Source organism: Myxocyprinus asiaticus, chromosome 28, assembly GCF_019703515.2.
Source record: "Myxocyprinus asiaticus isolate MX2 ecotype Aquarium Trade chromosome 28, UBuf_Myxa_2, whole genome shotgun sequence".
Taxonomy (NCBI): domain Eukaryota; kingdom Metazoa; phylum Chordata; class Actinopteri; order Cypriniformes; family Catostomidae; genus Myxocyprinus; species Myxocyprinus asiaticus.
The window spans coordinates 12,948,171-12,967,940 of record NC_059371.1 but is presented as its reverse complement, the minus strand read 5'-3'; the positions used below and the strand labels follow the sequence as shown (position 1 = coordinate 12,967,940).

Genomic DNA, 19,770 nt, shown 5'->3' with positions numbered 1-19,770 from the left:
CACCAGGGAGACTGGTGTGAGTGGATGGCTCTACTATAAGTAGACACATTCTTAGCATATCCATCCAGGACCATATTTTGACCGGCTGGAATAGACGTTTTCTTACTTTTAAATTTGACTTGACCCACTTTACCATTTCTTTGTTCAGTGGTGTATCTGTGCAATAAGTTCTTCACAAGGGGTGTGTATGGGAGTTTGTCTTTGCAGACAGCATAGCTGTTGCTGTTTGTGACACAGGACTTGAACAATATGTCTAGGGTGTTGGTGCCGATAAGCACCGGGACTTCAATGTTGAATTTGTAGTCAGGGATGACTAGTGCAAATGTGGGGACTGTTTCAGATTTGCCAGCAATGTTCTCTGGAAAATGTATGCTCACTTCAATGTAGCCCAAGTATGGCACCATCTGCCCTCCAGCTCCTTCAACTTCGATAAGATTGTCAAGAAAGAGGATTGGAAAGGATGATAAGTATGTATTGTAGAAAGACTTGGACACAGTTTTCACCTGTGATCCTGAATCAAGAAGAGAGCTGCAAGGGTTTCCATCAATGATGATTTCAGCTATGAATTTGGGACCTATTCTGCAGAGGTTAACTCACTGTCATGGGCAGGAACACTGGAATGAGCTTGACATTTCATTTTCCTTTGGTTCAATTCGTTGGGAATCTCTTTACCGAAATGGTCCCCAGTATGTCCCGTTACTGAAACCCTGTCCAGTTTAATGGCACTCCATTTTTCACTTTCCATTCATCTTGTTTTGCTTTGAATTCTTTGTACTTTTGGTTCACAAGAGCTTTGTTAATGGAGCCTTCACATGTCCTTGCTATGTGGCTGTCTTCCCCACATCTGAAGCAAAACCATGATTTTGGTGGTTTAGCCGTTGCATGCTGAGCCTAAACCTCTACTTTAGGTGGCACAGTTTTGGACAAACAGTTGATTTAGACTCACATTTCTTCTTTTTTCCAGACTTTGAGGAACTTAGCTGCATTTGAAAATCAGCCACCTGATTCCTTAGCACCTCAGTTTCTGATATGTAGGCCTGCAACACACTTGGGTCACCATAAGGAGATGCATCAGTAACAGACTGTTTGTGAATTGTAACCTTATGCTTTGAACTGACTAAATGGCGTTACATTCTGTCAAGTTTTGCTGCCCATCTGTCTACCTCAGTTCTGAGCAGTAACAAATACTCTGCAAAGTCAGGCGGTGTCTTTGTTTTGGATACAAACTGAAGGGTAAGTATTAGGGAATGATCCCAGCAGCCACTAATGAAACTGTTTCAGTAGTTGATGATTTGCAGATGACTGGTTTACACCATTTCTCCTAACTGCAATGCTAAGGATTGTTTGCAATCTTTGTAAGTAATCAGAAGCTTTCTCACCAGGGTCCTGATTGGTGTTTAAGAACCAGGCAGAGGCTTTCTAGGATTTTCCTTCACTGGATATCTAAGGGAAGTGAATCTTGTTGCAAGATACCAAGTATCAAAATCAGCCTCACCTGGGGGCTTAGGTCCAGAGAATATACGCAGCCATTTGGAGTGTGCTTGTGCTGCAGAAACATCATTATTTATGACATGCTCGACAGCTATGCGCTGTATTTCAGGTGGGTTTAGGTTGTCATTAGTAAGTGTGTTAGAGGCAGGCTTTGGCATTTTTTTATTTACTGCAGGATCATGCTTAATGTCTGAGTGAGGGGCACGTGACTTTGGTTTTGGCTTCTTTGACTGCTGTATTTTTATGTATCTCTTTGGAATGGAGGTGCTGAGTCAGCATCATCACTGTCGTCACTTGACTCAATGGAAGAACTTACAGCTTGGGCATGGGACTGTTCACTGGGTTCTACTAGCACTTTGATACTATCTACATGCCATGTAACAGCTGTGTTTTGAACATTCTTCATTTTTAGGGGGAAATAAGGATCAAGGAGTATGACTGGAGTGTGTATCAAACTCTGCCAAAACTGTGGACTATCCTGACTGCACAATAGTGGGTGCTACTCTCACTATTTTCACAACGTCTCCAAATTTCTAAAGGGTTGCAATAATGTCATCATCAGTGTCAGTATCAGTAATGCCTAACACACATAATATACATTGTGCTCTGACATTGTAACATTTCTCAAGATCCAAAACATTTATTGTGCTCAAGCACTTAGAATTATTTATTTTTTTACAGAAAATAAAACTTGAAATTTCACCACTGTCTCAACAATATAATTTGTGACCGGCTGTAATAATCCTCCTGGCTGGGCTCACCACAAAAAGGGACTTGCTGTAACAGGTATCAAAGCATTTGTACTCCAACAAATACTTAGGGCTAGGTTTGTATAAGATATAAAAGAAATTGGCTCAGTAGTCTTGTGAAACAGTAAACAGCCGGCCCATTTATTAACAATGTAACAATAAGAAAAATAACTAAAATAAAAATAAATAAATAAAGAAACAAGGACGATTCAGTAAGGTTTCCCACTCAAGATTTCAATGTCTGCTCCCTTAAGAAAGATTTCTCAAAAGTCCATTTGTGTTCAAGTTCCTTAACATGTGTAAAATGTCTCTGTGTATAATGGTATAGATGCAACTGTGTAGTGTCAATGTGTGAAAAGGCCTTTTAGTTATTTTTCTTTCTCTTTCTCTACCAGGATAGTGTGTGTATATTGAGATCTCAGCTTAGCTGTAAGGTGCAAATTCTTCCAGCCAGTGAATCCGTGTTGAATCACTATGAATCTTGGACCACAGATCAGGAATCATGCTGAATTTTGAACCACAGATCAGGGGTTCTGGTTCGCCATTCGAGTTTGGATCAAGCATGCAGAATCAGCATATAAAAAAACCAATCTGCACAAAATAATGCAAATTACATTAAATATCTCTTAGTTTTCAATTACTTTTCATCACAAACAGCATTTTTAAATGCTGTTAACAATACTGATGCAATACTGATGCAACGTTTTGATATTTCTTATAAAACTGCTTACATTTTTCACGTGTGCACGTGCTTTACACCCATAACTGCATGGATGATGCAATTAATTAAACAAAAGACAGATTAATTATACTCTATCTCAGTTTGACCAACTTGACATTTAACATATTTAAAATATCATTTATAAAGCATCAAATATAACTCTGACTGATTTTTTATCCCTCATTAAACAACACATATAAAGTCAGTGAATATTAGTTAATCTAATCATTACATAGATAAGAAAACTCACCAGAGCTTTCGTGAAATCATTAATCATCAACATCGACTGTTTTTTTTCTTCGATGAAGAGATGGATTGATCAACTCAACAAACTACTAACACTCTTGATGAGAGAATTTGTACACTTAAATGAAGAACACTTTGCAAAATTAGTGTTTTTATTTTCTGGAACTTAACTCTGAACATGTGTGTGCATGCTCAATAGGTTTCTACGTCTGAAATGATGCAATCAATTTGCTCTGTATGCTCTGGATAAAAGTGGTACTGCATGAAATACTAACATACTGTATATGATTTGTGCAATTCAAGGGGGTTACAGAAGCTTTCAAAATATGATGATATGATCTCAACATGGTGACGCTCATGAATATTTTCTACAGTCAACAAATGGATCCGATTTTATCAATTACAAAATGACTGGATTGGATTTAAAAAACAAATAAGATTTATGTGCTGTGTGAACAAAAGTAACTTAACAATACACCACTAAATGAGAATAAACTAAGCAAAAAGAAACAAAATCAATCTATTCACTGAAATATATATGTTTTACTTTACAAAGCATCCTGACATACTCTGAGGAAGACTTTGTTTGCTAGAATGCATCAGTTTGCAGTGACCTTTAAAAATTAAGTCGAATGTGACAAGCCAAAAAAAATATTTTTTATAGTTTGTACCAGAATAAGGGCCTTGGACCATCATTACTCTAAATGCAATGACTCAAAAAAGCTTTGGTTTTTTCCAGTTGTAACCTGTTGTGAGGTGCTCATTATGCAGTGTGCAGTTATTGAGATAAAACAAGCACTATTCATCTGGTAATATGATCTCAACATGGAGACACTCATGAATGTGCACCCAGCACCATATGTAGAAGAAAGCAGCTTTTTCTCTAAGACTAGATAGGACAAGAGTCCTTGTGACAAGGAGGAGGGCTTGACCGGGTCGTGAGGGTGCACGCCTGGTGCTGAGTTGCCCAATCAGCGGGAGAGAGAGATAAGGAGGAGCCGGGGATGCCAGAGAGAGAGAGAGAGAGACACACAGAGCTGTGTGTGTGTGTGTGTTTGTGTGTGTGTGTGTGTGTGTGTGTGTGTGTGTGCGCACGTGCGTGTGTGCGTGTCAGTGTTCTGCTGAAAAGCAAAGTTTTATGTTGTATTTAAGATGAATATTAAAGTCTACGTGTATTGTTCAAACCGGTCCCAGCTTCCTACTTTCCACCCAACAACGAACCTTGTTACATTCCTCATCTCATGTACATAATAATAATAAAAAAAAGGCTGTTACACCCTTGCAAAGAACGTGAATGTAACAAAGTGTTTAATGTAATCCAATTACAAAGTAATTATTCACTGTAATCTAATTACTTGTTTAGTCAAAAGGTAGTGTAACATTACATTTAATTTTTTTTTTAATCAAATTACAGTTCAGACTTTCAATAAATGAAGACATTTATTGAGCAGAAAAGTACTTTTCAATGAAGCAATCAGTAAAGCAATCTGATTACAGTTTGTATGAAGTTGTAAGTTACATTTTGGAGTAACTTCTCCAACACTGTTAGTGACTCACCTGCATCTTCGGTTCTGGTCTTAAGAGAAGCTGGACTTGGTTCCCCCATGCCGACGCTGTTTCTGGCAAGCACTCGGAACTCATATTCCACCCATGCGTTCAGATCCACTAGCGTCGCCGTCAATGTGTTCCCGTCAATCACCTCTGGGACTGAGAGCAAACAGAAAAGCCATGGCTTAACCGAAATGACCTGGATTACATGGTGCCGCAAACACAACAACAGGAGCACTATCCTAAGCCAATGTTTACAGATAGCCAGGAATGTCACAAAACATAAAATTGTTCTATTCCATGTCTCTTTCTGGGTGGGATGTTGTTTCAATTAATTTTAATTACATTCGCAAGGCAAGTGCCAGATTAAGTCATTCTGCATTAGTAGTGCTTAAAGGTCTTTATATTGTATGTACTCAAAGCAAGCATAAGCTCCTTTTTTAAAAGCAGATGAGACCTGCTATGGTAATTTCAGCCTTTCGCTGAATTGATGCTTCGCTTGACTAGCTTTGGCTAATCCTGTATTTTACCCGTGTTCACCGCCTGCCATCCCACAGTGAAAGCTGTCTTTGCCTGGATGATATAGCTCGTGATAGGGCTGCCGTTGTCCTGGCTGGGTCTCCAAGATAGCTGAGCTGTGCTGTCTGTGATCTCCTCCACTGTAACACCATCTGGAGCTCCTGGTGGACCTGATTCAATCATAAAATTAGCAATGAATTAGCAATTACAAATAAAGTTACCTTCACTGACATCTAACCTTGATCACCCAGGAAGCTCTCCCCTTATCGCCCCACCAAGCTCTCTAAAAGCAGTGATTACATTTTTAAGATTGTTGTACAGCCAGATATTCAGAAGCTTGTTTGTTTGGAGCTGTTTTTTTAATAACTTAAGCATGTATCCTTTGAAAAGCTGCAAAAAAGCAATAAAAAATGTGCAGAAAAATGCACATCATGTCTTCCTATTTTCAACAAATTTGACACATTTGAAAATATAAAAATTCCAAACAGTTTAGCAGTCTGACATGACTTCTACACAATTATACAGCATTTACAACACTCTCTGGAATACCCATCATTCTGATTTGTGAAATGTGGCATTTTGCGGTTCAATATTGTTGTATAATGGCCGCTAAACTGTACAATTAACTGTTGTTCTAGGCAACCATTTGTCGACATATCTGTGCTAGTTTCATGTCTCTTGAATTACTCTGCTGTCTCTTCTAACCTAATAAAATAATATAAACTTAAATCAGTATATCATGTCAATCTATTTATTTATTTGGTAAGCAGCCATGTACTAAGAGGGTTGGTCGGTCAGTCAGTCATTATAGCTAAACAAACCCTTTCTGGTTAATACAAGACCCCTCCTTATTACAAGCTAGTTCTTACGTGTTACAGTAAAAGTAGGCATGTCAAACTAAACTCAACTGAAAGGTATTGATCCCCTTAAAACTCATTTGTGACCTTTGATAAACAGCTTTGATATGCTCCTCTAATTATCTCTAATGGAACATCTATAATACAGGATCAATTCATTAGTCCGATAAATTGTATCTTTAAATCAGGTTTTCCATCCAAATTCCAATCTAAATTTCAAGCTTTCACAAATCCCAGTGGCAGTCCATGGGGGAATTTTTGGGAGAGACTTGTATATAAATGATTATTGATCAATTCTATAAAAGATTTTTAATAGGCTTTATTGTATTTTTTTGCTGTTAATTATGCTCCAAAATTACAGATGATCTTGCCCTGATATCTTAAAATATTCTTGATAATAATGACAGTGTTACAATCTTCAAATCAAATCACCAATCCAACACTTGACAATACAGTAACAAAACATAACAAATCATGCAGTGCCATCTACAGACTACGACCAATACAATAATTTATGAATGAATGGATGGACCAATTTCCATCTAATATCTACTCACCCATGTATAGAGGAACTCCATCTTCCACTTCTTCATTATGTCAAATTTATATATGACCCTGTCGTTCAGTCTTTCACTTGTTTTAACTTTATAAGTCTATTTATATTATCTTTTTACCTGTTGCATTAACCACATGTGGGCTTGATGAGATGTACTCATCATGATTCTGATAGCTAATTGGCTTGAAAGGTTACATGGTAATTAAAGGAATATTCCAGGTTCAATACAAGTTTAACTCAATTGACATAATTTGTGGCACAAGGTTGATTAATACAAAAAATGATTTTGACTCGTCCCTCCTTTTATTTAAAAAAGAAAAAAAAAAGAAAAAAAAAGAAAAGAAAATCGAGGCTACAGTGAGGCATATATATGAAAGTGAATGGTGCCAATTTGTGGAGGGTTTAACAGCATAAATATGAAGCTTATTAGTTTATAATTTCATTAATTCTTCTGTTAAAACTCATGTTATATTTGAGTCATAAAGTCGTTTAAATCATAGTTTTTATGGTCATTTTTGGGTTTCAGTGTTTACAGTGTTACGTCGTCATGGCAACAAAGTGGAAAACTTGGTTATATCTTTACACAGAAAAGGATAGTAAGCGATTTTATCACACTCAAATTTATCACTCTAAAATCATGTTAAAACACATTGTGTTTATATCTTGTGACTACATTTGAAATAGTGAGCATTTCAATGTTTACGGATTAGCCTCCATTTAATTCCATTGTAAGTGCCTCACTTTAACACAGATTATAATTTTTTTTTTAAGAAAAGCATTAAGAAACATTATGCCACAAATGCTGTTAATTGAGGTTCTCTATCTTTCACTCACTCAACATTGTGTCGATGTAGTGACACTAGGGGTCGCCCTTGGGAACCCCAAACACCTCTGATCTTTGAGAAAAGGCCAGTGGGAATTGGTGAGTGGTATAAATACGGGTATAAAAGGAGCTAGCTCGCAACCACTCATTCAGATTTTCTCTTCGGAGCCGAGTGGTTGTGTTCAGCGAGCTGAATTACTCTGCTGATCCAAGCATTGGAGAGTGGGCTCGTCCAGTCTGACACTGAGGACTCGGCTGGGCTCCCACCTTCGGGTGCGGTCGTCCAGTCGCAGGCCGACGCGGAGCTGGTGGCCATGCTTGCCCAGGTGGCTGCGAGCGTCGGGCTGGAGTGGAACCCTCCACTCCCCGCTGAACCCTCGCGGCTTGACGATTGGTTCCTGGGCTCGGAGCACCGCTTAAGGCCACGCCCCACCCTGGTCCCTTTCTTCCCGGAGGTGCGTGAGGAGCTTACGAGGTCATGGCGGGCACCTCTCACTGCCCGGACCCAGTCTCTCAGCTCCTCCGCTCTCACTACCCTCGATGGTGGGGCTGCCAGGGGGTACTCAGCGATTCTCCAGGTGGATAAGGCGGTTGCGGTGCACCTGTGCCCACAGAACGCCGCCACCTGGTGGAACCGCCCGAGACTCCCATCCAGGGCCTGTAGGTTTATGTCGTCTCTGGTGGCTAAGGCCTACGGTGCCGCTGGACAGGCAGTCTCCACCCTGAACACCATGGCTCTCCTGCAAGTGCACCAAGCCAAGGCGCTACCAGTACAAGGTCCTCCCCTTCGGTCTGTCCCTGTCGCCTCGCGTCTTCACGAAAGTCACAGAGGCAGCCCTTGCCCAGCTAAGGGAAGTGGGCATCCACATCCTCAACTATCGCGACGACTGGCTAATCCTAGCTCACTCTCGGGATTTGTTGTGTGTGCACAGGGACCTGGTGCTCAGGCACCTCAGCCAACTGGGACTTCAGGTCAACTGGGAAAAGAGCAAGCTTTCCCCGGTTCAGAGCATCTCTTTTCTCGGGTTGGAGTTAGACTCAGTCTCGATGATGGCGTGCCTCATGAAGGAGTGTGCGCAGTCGGTGCTGAACTGCCTGAAATCGTCCAGGTGGAGAACGGCGGTCCCACTGAAGCAATTTTAGAGGCTCCTGGGACATATGGCATCCTCGGCGGCGGTCAAGCCGCTCGAGCTTATGCATATGAGACCACTTCAGCACTGGCTTCAGACTCGAGTCCCAAGATGGGCATGGTGCCATGGGGCACAGCGCGTGGTTATCAAGCCGATCTGCCACCACTTGTTCAGCCCTTGGACGGACCTGGCATTTCTAAGGGCAGGGGTTCCCCTAGAGCAGGTCTCCAGGTGAGTCGTCATCATGACAGACGCCTCCGAGTCATGCTGGAGCGCCGTGTGCAACGGGCATGCAGCTGCCGGCTCCTGGACGGGGCCACGACTGCGTTGGCACATAAACTGCCTCGAGTTGCTGGCAGTGTTGCTCACCCTGCGGAGGCTTCGGCCATTGATCCAGGGCAAGCATGTGTTGGTCCAGATGGACAGCGTGGTGACGGTAGCATACATCAACCACCAAGGTGGCTTGCGCTCCCATTGCATGTTGCAACCCGCCCGCCATCTCCTCCTCTGGAGTCAGCAGCGACTCAAGTCGTTGCGAGCCACTCACATCCCGGGCGACCTTAACAGTGCTGTGGATGTGCTGTCATGGCAGATCACGCTCAGGGGAGAGTGGAGGCTCCACCCCCAGCTGGTCCATCTGATTTGGAGTCGATTCGGTCAAGCGCAGGTAGACCTGTTCGCTTCCCGGGATTCCTCCCACTTCCTGCTCTGGTACGCCCTGACTGAGGCTCCCCTCGGCACAGATGCATTGGCACACAGCAGCAAGTATGCATTCCCCCCAGTGAGCCTACTTGCACAGACCCTGTGCAAGGTCAGGGAGGACGAGGAGCAGGTTGCCCTAGTAGCACCTTCTTTCTCAGGGACGGGGCACCATCTGGCACCCGCGACCAGACCTCTGGAATCTCCACATCTAGCCCTTGGACGGGATGCGGAAGACCTAAGTGGCCTATCACCCGTAGTGGTAGACACGATCACTCAGGCTAGGGCTCCCTCTACGAGGTGCCTGTATGCCTTGAAGTGCCATCTGTTCGCTAAGTGGTGTTCTTCCCAACGCGAAGACCCCCAGAGATGCGCGGTGCTTTCCTTCCTGCAGGAGATGCTGGAGGGGCGGATGTCCCCCTCCACCTTGAAGGTGTACGTGGCTGCTATAGCGGCGCACCACGACGCAGCTGATGGTAAGTCTCTCGGGAAGCATGACCTGACCATCAAGTTCCTTAGAGGTGCGAGAAGGCTAAACCCTCCCAGACCGTGCCTCGTTCCCTCATGGGATCTCTCCATGGTCCTACGGGGCCTGCGGGGAGCCCCGTTTGAGCCCCTGGAGTCAGTTGAGCTAAAGGCACTCTCTTTGAAGACTGCCCTCCTGACTGCGCTCACATCCATCAAGAGGGTAGGGGACCTGCAGGCATTCTCTGTCAGTGACACATGCCTGGAGTTCGGTCCGGAATACTCTCACGTGGTCCTGAGACCCCGACCGGGCTATGTGGATCACACGCAGAGCTTTAGATGCTCAGAGCAGCACTTTGTCTGCTTTGGAAGACAGCGGAAAGGGAGCACTGTCTCCAAACAGAGGATCACCCACTGGGTCACTGACGCCATCGCCTTGGCATATCACGCCCAGGATGTGCCACCCCCCTTGTGGCTACGAGTACACTCTACCAGGAGTGTGGTGGCCTCCTGGGCCCTGACCAAATCACCCGGGGACATCTGTAGAGCAGAGGACTGGGCAACACCCAATACCTTCATGAGATTCTACAATCTCCGGGTTGAGCCGGTTTCGTCCCGTGTATTGTCAGGTAGGAACAGGTAAGTGTGCGGGACAACTGGCCGGGTGTACCGCTTGCATACAACGCTTTTCCCCTCCTGGAGGGGGAGACGTGTGCCTTTACCCCCCAGCCATGTTCACGAGACCTGTGGCAGGCGAGTTCGCGGAGAAACTCGATGCCGGCCCAGTACGTGTGCTAGTAGGCCCTGTACTGGGGTAGGTGCTCCACATGCGCTGGTTGCCTATGTGTAACCCTGTGTGATGTATCTTCAGCGAGACGGTTTCCCCATTGGTCTTCTTTGAGCAGAGTCCCCTCTGCCACCGATCGTCGTGTTTGTAGAGCTCTGTCCTCTCTGGGTAGGACCTACCATGGGGACTTCTCTACATGCGACACTGCCGACAAAACTCGGTATGACCATGTGACATATTTCCACAAATTACCTCCCCTTCGGGCAGGGTGTGGTCTCCGTGGTGTCTTCCTCTTGGGAGTGACAACCCCCACACGACGCAGACACTTATGGCCCCCAGTCGATCGATTTCCACTCTTTTTTGGGGAGAAAAAAGAGGAGAAGAGGCCACGGCTGGGGTAACCTGTCCCCATTTTGGGCAGTCAACTTGTCCCTGAGGTGCAGGGGACCATACAACGCTCGTAGGAGCATTGGAGGAGGTTACGTGATGGCCAGGTGCCCTGGCTATGAGGCACACAATGGTCTGCCCGTCTCGCACCGCCAGTCCACGTAACACAGTTCAGCAAGTTGTAGCGTTTTGTATAGGGACCCCTAGTGTCACTACATCAACACAATGTCGAGTGAGTGACAGATAGGGAACGTCCTGGTTACTTTCGTAACCTCCGTTCCCTGATGGAGGGAACGAGACGTTTTCTCCCTCCTGCCACAACACTGAACTACCCGCTGAAATGGCCGGGACCTTGTCTCGGCTCCTCAGCACAAAACCTGAATGAGTGGTTGCGAGCCAGCTCCTTTTATACCCGTATGTCCGGGGGAGTGGCATGCAAATTACACTCGCCAATTCCCATTGGCCTTTTCTCAAAGATCAGAGGTGTTTGGGGCTCCCAAGGGTGACCCCTATTGTCACTACATCGACACAACGTCTCGTTCCCTCCATCAGGGAATGGAGGTTACAAAAGTAACCAGGACGTTAACTTGTATTGAACCTGGAACATTCCTTTAATGCGAAAGGAGGCAAATTTCATTTTGCCTCTCCTTAGACTTTTTTAGTGCATTTTGGATGTTAAAGAAATTACATTGAATCATTAGAATATTCATTCTAATTGGCCTGGGCACAGTGCTTGAAATTAATGCATCTTTTTACATAATATGCTTCTGATTTATATAGATTAGTAGGTAAACTGATTAAAACAACAGCTAATTTTATCACTTCAGTTGCTACCTTAATTTCAAATTCATTTTTGAGGCCACTGACTGGCTGTTGCTCTCCTACCTTTCACAATTAAAATAGCAGCAGCTGATAAACTCTCGACATCTGTGTCGACCACACAGACATATTTTCCGGCGTGTTTCAGCTGTATATTTCGTATCATCAGATCTCCAGATGTGCTCTAGAGATATAAACACACACAAACAAATTACTATCCACTATAACAAATGGCACTTTAAAGCAATTAAGATGTGTGACTTGCTTGCTATATTCCCCAGCAAGTGATTCAGTAAGTGTAGACAACCCACTAGGTTTTGGGAATGAAAATATGGCCGAACTCCACAGCTAATGGACGATTTTTGGCAAAGGCTCTCCACTGCCGCATTTGAAACGCCTGTCATGGATAAACATTCCCTCTGGCCAACCCTGAGGCTACTACAACACTGCTCTAAATCCAGCTAACAAACCTACAGGCTAATTGGCTAATTAGAGCTTAATCACATTAAAGAGGTGGCGTGATTGGATTCAGTATGCCGGCACCCCGTGATATGAAACCGTGCAAGTGATGAATACTAAATCCACACTGCAATTAAAAGCCTCTGTTAATCTAATAAAGATGAGGAATGTTGCGCATAAGAAGTAGAGGTGAACACTGAAATTGCCCTGGCAAGGGAACAGAAGAAGTACTGTGGAAACAGCTACGGTGATAGATTTCACTTATCATCATTATCAAGTAAAAAGATTCCTAATATTTTATGAAGTTATGCTTATGAGCATCTTGATTAGAGTAAAATATATAGGCTTTGTTCAGACAGGATGCAAAAATCAAGCAAGTTGTACTACTAAGTCGTGCAGATCGGATTTGAAAAACAAATTGGAAATGGGTGCAGTGTGAATAAAGACAAACTGACAAACTACAGTACATTAACTCTTATGCTAAATATGAAAACATAATTATAATTTCATAAAATTTGGTTGGTGTTTTGAAAATTAGGCAATCACCTACGCTAAACTTGAATGATAAAGTCTAACATCTTTAGAGTCATGGAAAGTATTCTTTATTGCTGTTGTTTATGTATAATTAATGCCCACTTATTCACTTTGATGTTCTCTGTGCAGAGCTTCAATTTCAAGTCAATTAAATAACACAAGATAAGATGTGTGCTTTTATTTAAGATTGTGGATGGCAAACAAGAATGAAATCTGCAATTTAAGCAGTAAAGATGTTATGCCACACATTTAGTTTCATTATGAAAATGAATTCATCCAAGCTGTGAACTTCAGACCGATAATCCTGGTGGCATCAGAGAATTCATGAGAACTGGAATCTAATTACTGATGAGAATCACTGGCTTGAATGTAGCAGAGCATGCTATAAGCCTATGTGTGAGTGTCTGAATGTTAAAAACTTTATAATACGATTTAAGGTTAAAATTTACAGTACAGTATATGAATGTTGTGTGACAAATCCATTTTTAAAAACTCTAATATTCTAAATATGTAATGTGGTCTCTCATAATGTCATAAAATCTGCATGTATAATAATTATAGAATATTAGCAAAAGGTTTACAAATACATTTGATCTGTTTGGATAGAAATTGCAACATACAATTTTAACATCTTGACAGCACCTACTGTAAAACATAAATGCTTTTACGCAAGTATAACTTTAGAGATGTTTATATCATTATGAATCCTTTGATGACTGGTCTGAATAGAAATTTCCAGAACCTTTCTGAGGGTACCATTTGTTTATATTAACTGTAAAATTTTTTGAAAGTCAACAATTACGTTATTTAACATTTGGATCTATAATGCAGCAAACTCAAACAACTCTAATCTCCTCATCTGCTTTCCTAAAATATGTAACTATGATTTTAGAAAGGAAATTGAATGCTTTGGGGATGGTGATTAATGAATCTGTTTCAGGACTGCTCAGCTGAGTCGTGCACATCCAATATTGACCAGTCAGTCCTCATTAGGGCAGCCTTTAAAGTCATTAGCATTTTTTGAAAGGCGTCATTACATTCCAGAGAAATGTGATTTGAGATGTGTGATTGGACCATTCAGTAGTCATATGAGGATATCCCACTTGAGATGGGTAAAAGTTTTGTTTATGGATTTTTATTCTGTGAAAAGAAGGGCAAAGAAGCTAAAAGTGAATGCAGAGTGCTGCATTTTATGGGTGAACTACACCTTTAGGAATTGGAAATTTGTTGAGTGTAATGCATCTTTGTTCCTTGTAATAACACAGTAACAGGACAATAAGTAATAGTATAAAAGTGAAGTTGGGATAAGAAGTATGTTTGCTTTTCATGTAAAACCTTTAATAGTGTTTTATGAAACTTTATATACAGTGGGATCCAAACGTTGAGACCACCAGTGAAAATGCTTGTATATTGCATTTATATAAATTCATTGCAACATTTTTAATGACATATTTGATTATTAGCATAACAGTATGAGTGAAAAGTTGAAAATCTCATGAATTTGATCATGTCTTAGTATTTGGTATGTCTTGCTTTCATGACAGAACACACTCGAGCTGGCACAAGTTTGTTCAAAATCTTACGATCCATGTTAACCAGGCATAATTTAAGGATGTTCCAAAGAACATCTTGTTGCTTCAATGGAAGCAAGAAAATATGACCTTTTAAACAAAGGAGTTAACATAGTCAATGTCACAAATTTGCTTACATTTGATTAGCTACTAGATTTTCAGTGAGGTCTTAGACTTCAGGACCCCAATGTAGAAAGATAAAATGTTTAGAATACACCATTACTAATGACTTACCCCACCCACATGCTCATAATGTTGGTCTAGTTTGTTAAGGAGCTGTCCATTGAAGGCCCAAGAGAAGGACACGTCCAGAGCAGGGTCACAGGAGATCTGGCAGGACAGGATGATGCTCTCCCCGACAATGATCTCCATGTCCACTGGACCCTGGGTAATTTGTGTGGGATCTGTTCAGAATCAGACTCAGCTTTACTCAAACAGCCTGTCATGAAATTGATAAGTTTCAATGAAAATGTTCAGACTATTATTTGTATTGATTTGTCTTATACTCATTATATCTAATTGGGAGGCATAAACTCTTATAGGGGTCGTATCATACATTTATCATTTTATTTTTTCCCTGAAGTCCACTTGTCCCATTTTTACTCAAATTTTCATCCATTTTACATAAATTTCATCCATATTTTAATGACTGCAGACCCAAAACAGTCATAATTTGGTTTTTCATTACAGTTTCCCCTTTTCTCTGACCTTTAGAATTAAAAATTGCCTTTAAGACTTCTACGTAAAGACTCTCTTTGCATGTGAAATGAGTAACAACACGTTGTTGTGCTCACACACAGGCTGCAGGTTTGCTGTCGGATCCAATATAATTTGCACTGCTCCATTCTTCAATAACCTTAGCCTCTTTGCAAAGTCTGCATTACACTGTGGTGAGAGGCTCACAAAACAGTCCACATTGAAATACACCACTCTAACTGTTAAGATAAGACTGAAATGATCAGAGATTTTGTTAAAAATAAACTTTCTTTTTTAACATTGGGATCCTTAAAAGGGATACGTGGTGGAGCGGCAGGTGCAATATACAGCCAGCACAAGGTTTGATTAACTTTCCCTCATTTTACTTATTTTGTTAACTCTTCTGTTGTTTAGAAATAATATAACATTATCTGTCCAACTTGCTCCTCATTACCTCACTGTGACATGGCGGGCCAAGTTTCTGAACACCTAAAAGTCATCATCAACATTTAAATGGGCAGACATGGTTTAATTAATTTCGATTTCGAAACTTTGGTTTGAGTTTTAAAACTTAAAGTTATTTTTTTGGAGTATAATTAATTATTATTATTTTATTTTTTTTGTACTGTATTGCCCCTCAAACAACTGCATCATTGTTTTATGATGAGTCCAATTTTTCTTATTTACCTTAAAGGTGCACGCAGTAATTTTTTCAAAATGACATCTTGGACTTACAGTGACACTGTAAGTTGTAGCATCATTTAAAATCAGTTTAGTTCAGTTTCAGATGCCACTGTAGAAATGTAGTATTCACAGTCAGCCATGATTACTTTAATTAATGAGTGAAAGTGTCAAATAACAGGACGGTTTCTGAGATTAAGTAAGTAGTATTCGTTTGATTCTTACATGGCAGCCCCCATGTGTGGACCCTCTCCATATAGAATAAAACAGATTTAATAAGGTTACTGATATGACTGGAGTCTTCATCTTAATGTGAGTGGTCATGATTTCCAACAAACAGGTACAGTATATTGCAAAATTACAATTCATGTCTTTAGGAGTTAAACTTTTTTAATGAGGAAAGAATTACTGAGTGCACCTTTAATGTTGAGGTTACATGCAAGGACAGATTAATAACTGAGAGGACTATGGGCCGGTACACCATGTAGGCCCCCCATGATGTGTCACGTGACTACGTTCACTTTTATGTGCAACAGGACGCTTGCCAGATTTGGATGGATTTTTCAAACTGATGGAAGAAATATTTGAAGCAATGTCTAACATGGCCAGTTACAGTATATGCACTTTTTAATTATGAACCGATCCAAAATCATGCTTTATTAATAGGGATATGCATGGTATTCATATACCAAAATCACTATTCGGTTATTCTGCACGTTTAGAAGTCTTCAACCCGATCTGAGTCTGATGGTACGCAACAAACCTATAGGTTTTGGGCCAGGTTCGGGTCAGTTTTTCAAGTAGGCTATAGGGCGAGTTACAAGCTGTTCACATGTGTGTCGAGGCCATGTAAACACGCACTGGACGGACGTCTTTGATCACTATGCCACAACTCACTGCAAAGTTTAAAAGAACTTTAATATTTATAAACACAACTCAAGATACCTGCGTTCTGTTTTACAATTTGTTGTGCAGGACCGTCGCATTTTTTTAGACACTGGTAACTTAAAAAATAATTTCAATATTTATTAATGCATCTCGAGACACCTGCATTCTGTTTCACCATTTGTTGCACTGCATCAATCATTTTCAGCACTGGTGTCATAAATCGACATTCTGATTAAGTTCAGGTTGTGAAGAGGACTTAATGTGACTGTTACACCTGATTCCAGATTGTTTTTCACCTGGTACATTTTCAGGGCTTGATAAAAGGTGAGCCAATGTTTTTTCCCCCTTTTGCTCTGGTGTGTAGACAATAATTACACAAGTTAAATGCTGAATCATTTAAAAATCAAAGCATCCTGAAGAGGTTTATAAACTGTAGCATTCACTGCCTCATGGAAAGTGAAACTACCCATGCAGAATTACGCATTTTCCATTGATTAAGAATAGGCCTACTATGTTGCAGGCAGTGACAGAGATTATTTTTGTTCAACTTTAATGTGATTTTATAATTTGAAGATCTATGTATTGTGCTATTCAGGCTCATAGCTCAATGTGCACTTTATGCCCTGCTATCTGAGATTGTGTTTGATGCATCCATGGCAATAAAAGTTCTTTATTCCCGAGTCCCGACAAATAACACAATAACCGTTTGTGAACTCTTGTGGTTAACCAAATATTACAAAAGGTTACCGTGCACATATTTAGGGTATTAAGGCACCTTTCTCTTTATCATTAAACATTAAATGCATGCAGTCCTCTACATTGTTGCACGAATTTTGTCGCTAATATGAATTTAAACCATCAGCTTTGTACACAGCCAGGGTAAACTGCACCTTATCTTTGTGTTTGGAAGCGTTTTGTGAATCAGACGCTGTTCTCTGTAGTCCTTCAAATAAATATGCTGCACCTGTGAGACGCAGATTCCCTGAGCGCACACTTGAGTGCTTGTGCTCACGCTGCTGTAGTCCAACACGCATTCGGCCGAACAAATGGTATCTCACATGAGGCTGACATTTACGGGGATTTATAATAGTATCACAAAATAAATAAATTATTGATTTAGAGCTCAGGGCCCTTTGGGTTTAGAGGCCCCTGGGCAACATCCCGGTGGTTAATCCGTCCCTGGTTACATGCAATCAAATTCACATTCCACTCTGTTTGGCTGGAAAAGAATATAATGTAGTTACTGTGTAAAACTGTGAGTGTAAGTGCAACATTCTATATTTTTCTCTCTAAATTGTGCATGCTCAACCTATAACCTACACCCTCACACACACCATTAGTGTAATCCAGGGTAATTGCAATGCCATCAGCGAAGCGTGAAAATGGGTAATTACAACAACACACAAAAAGCCACTGTATCCCATCCCTGTTGAGTTGAGCTGACAGAACAAAACTGCCATTTGGAGAGCTGAACTGCTCAACCCGGTGCATTACGCTAGAGGAGCATGTAAGCCCCAAAAAGCAATTAAACAGTTTTTCTTTTCTCAAGGCATTATAAAAACAGAGGGAACTTTGTTTTTAATTTTTAATTCCTTTCATTGTATATAAAACTTTTGTATATCTTTTCAAATGCCAGCCATTTGTTTGAATCTGTTTGTTGTTCTGGCAGCCTAATGGCCAAAGTATAATTTTGGTGGTCCACATTGCTGATCAGAACATTCACGGAATGCGTGCCGCAAATTTCGTCATCAGCACAGTCAGCGCGGACCGCCCACATGTGACCCAAATTTTCTTGACACGCAGACAGTCCTCGTGTGTGTGTATTGTCTGCACATGTGCATGGGATTGACTGCAGTAATATGTGGGTCCACTGGTTGGCAACATTTACAGTTGGGTTGTTGCTTTTAAGTAGTCAACGAAGAGGGGACACTCCCAATAAAAACATTGAAGTAGTAGTAGTAAAAAAACAGCAATGGATGGGCACAGTGATGAGCATTTGTGTGAGGAGTTGAGAACACTGTACCCCCATTTATACAGCTCCAGTCTCAAAGTGTATATTTACATCTTTCATTACATGAATTCATGGAAAATTTGTTGTCCTTCTTCTTCTATGTCCCTCAGAGAAGGAGTTTTGTCAAGGATACAACTCCATGCTGTATATCTCCATGCAGGTGGAGTATCACAAGGTAGTCATTGTGTGCATGCATTAAAAGCATCCATCTGCACTCAGGGTCAACAAAGTATAATTCGACACGATCGACCACACGCGATCCAATCTGGAACGTGGACAAACAAAGTATACCCGGGCCTTAAGAGAGTATAAAGGTCAAGTAGATATGCAAACCTTGCTCCTATGAATTATTCAGATCACCATAAAAAATATACCAATAATACAACAGCTTGATATTTTAAAATGGTGTGTATAAATTTGCATATAATGTTTTCTATACAGTATATTATGTAAATTGTGTACCTTGTTTATAATGTACACTTTCTATTCCTGCATTTATTGTATTATATGTGGTACTAACTGCATACTGAACAGTGAGTTGTCTGGCTGCTAATGCACCTCAATTTCCCACACGGGATCAATAAAGTACCTATCTACGTATCTATTCAACTGTGAAATTGCCATTTTTACATTGCAAATTAAATGTGTAGGTGGTCAAAAGGTAATTGTCTCCCAATGAGATCACAAAGACCTGAGTTAAAATTCCTTGTGGAAAATCTAACATTTTCATAAATACTTTCAACAAAGTAGCAGGGGCACTGGGGGCATTTATTTTGAGATTTTGCCACCTTGATTAATTTGGCCTGTACTTTACGGTACTATTAATATAACATCCACCCCCAAACATGTTTGGCTTTGAGCAAGTGAGGAGATACATGTGCAGACAGAAGTGGGATGAAGTGACTGGTGGCAAGGAGGAAAGTAAGGTACAGGGAGCTGCTTAACCCGTTGGGACACAATTCGTGAAACACGTGAAACATGTGAAACTGCTGCAGAACTAGCAAACTTTCAAGATTCAAGAGAGCTTTGTTACACCAGCCATATACAAGTAAGCAGAGGGAGTGAAATACCGTTTCTCTAAGACCACGTGGTGCTACATACAAATTAGGACAACATAAGAAGACAGAGTGCAA

General features: G+C 41.2%; 1 protein-coding gene across 1 annotated transcript in view; it reads right to left on the bottom strand.

The window, feature by feature from the left end:
- Positions 1-19,770, bottom strand: part of LOC127418709 (contactin-3-like) — a 140,285-nt gene that overhangs the window by 33,529 nt on the left and 86,986 nt on the right. Inside the window, exons 13-16 of the mRNA XM_051659412.1 lie at positions 14,596-14,765; positions 11,864-11,981; positions 5,286-5,444; positions 4,765-4,914 (exon numbers count right to left, since the gene is read on the bottom strand). Coding sequence (XP_051515372.1) covers positions 4,765-4,914; positions 5,286-5,444; positions 11,864-11,981; positions 14,596-14,765 — 597 coding nt within the window. The remainder of the gene's footprint in view (positions 1-4,764; positions 4,915-5,285; positions 5,445-11,863; positions 11,982-14,595; positions 14,766-19,770) is intronic.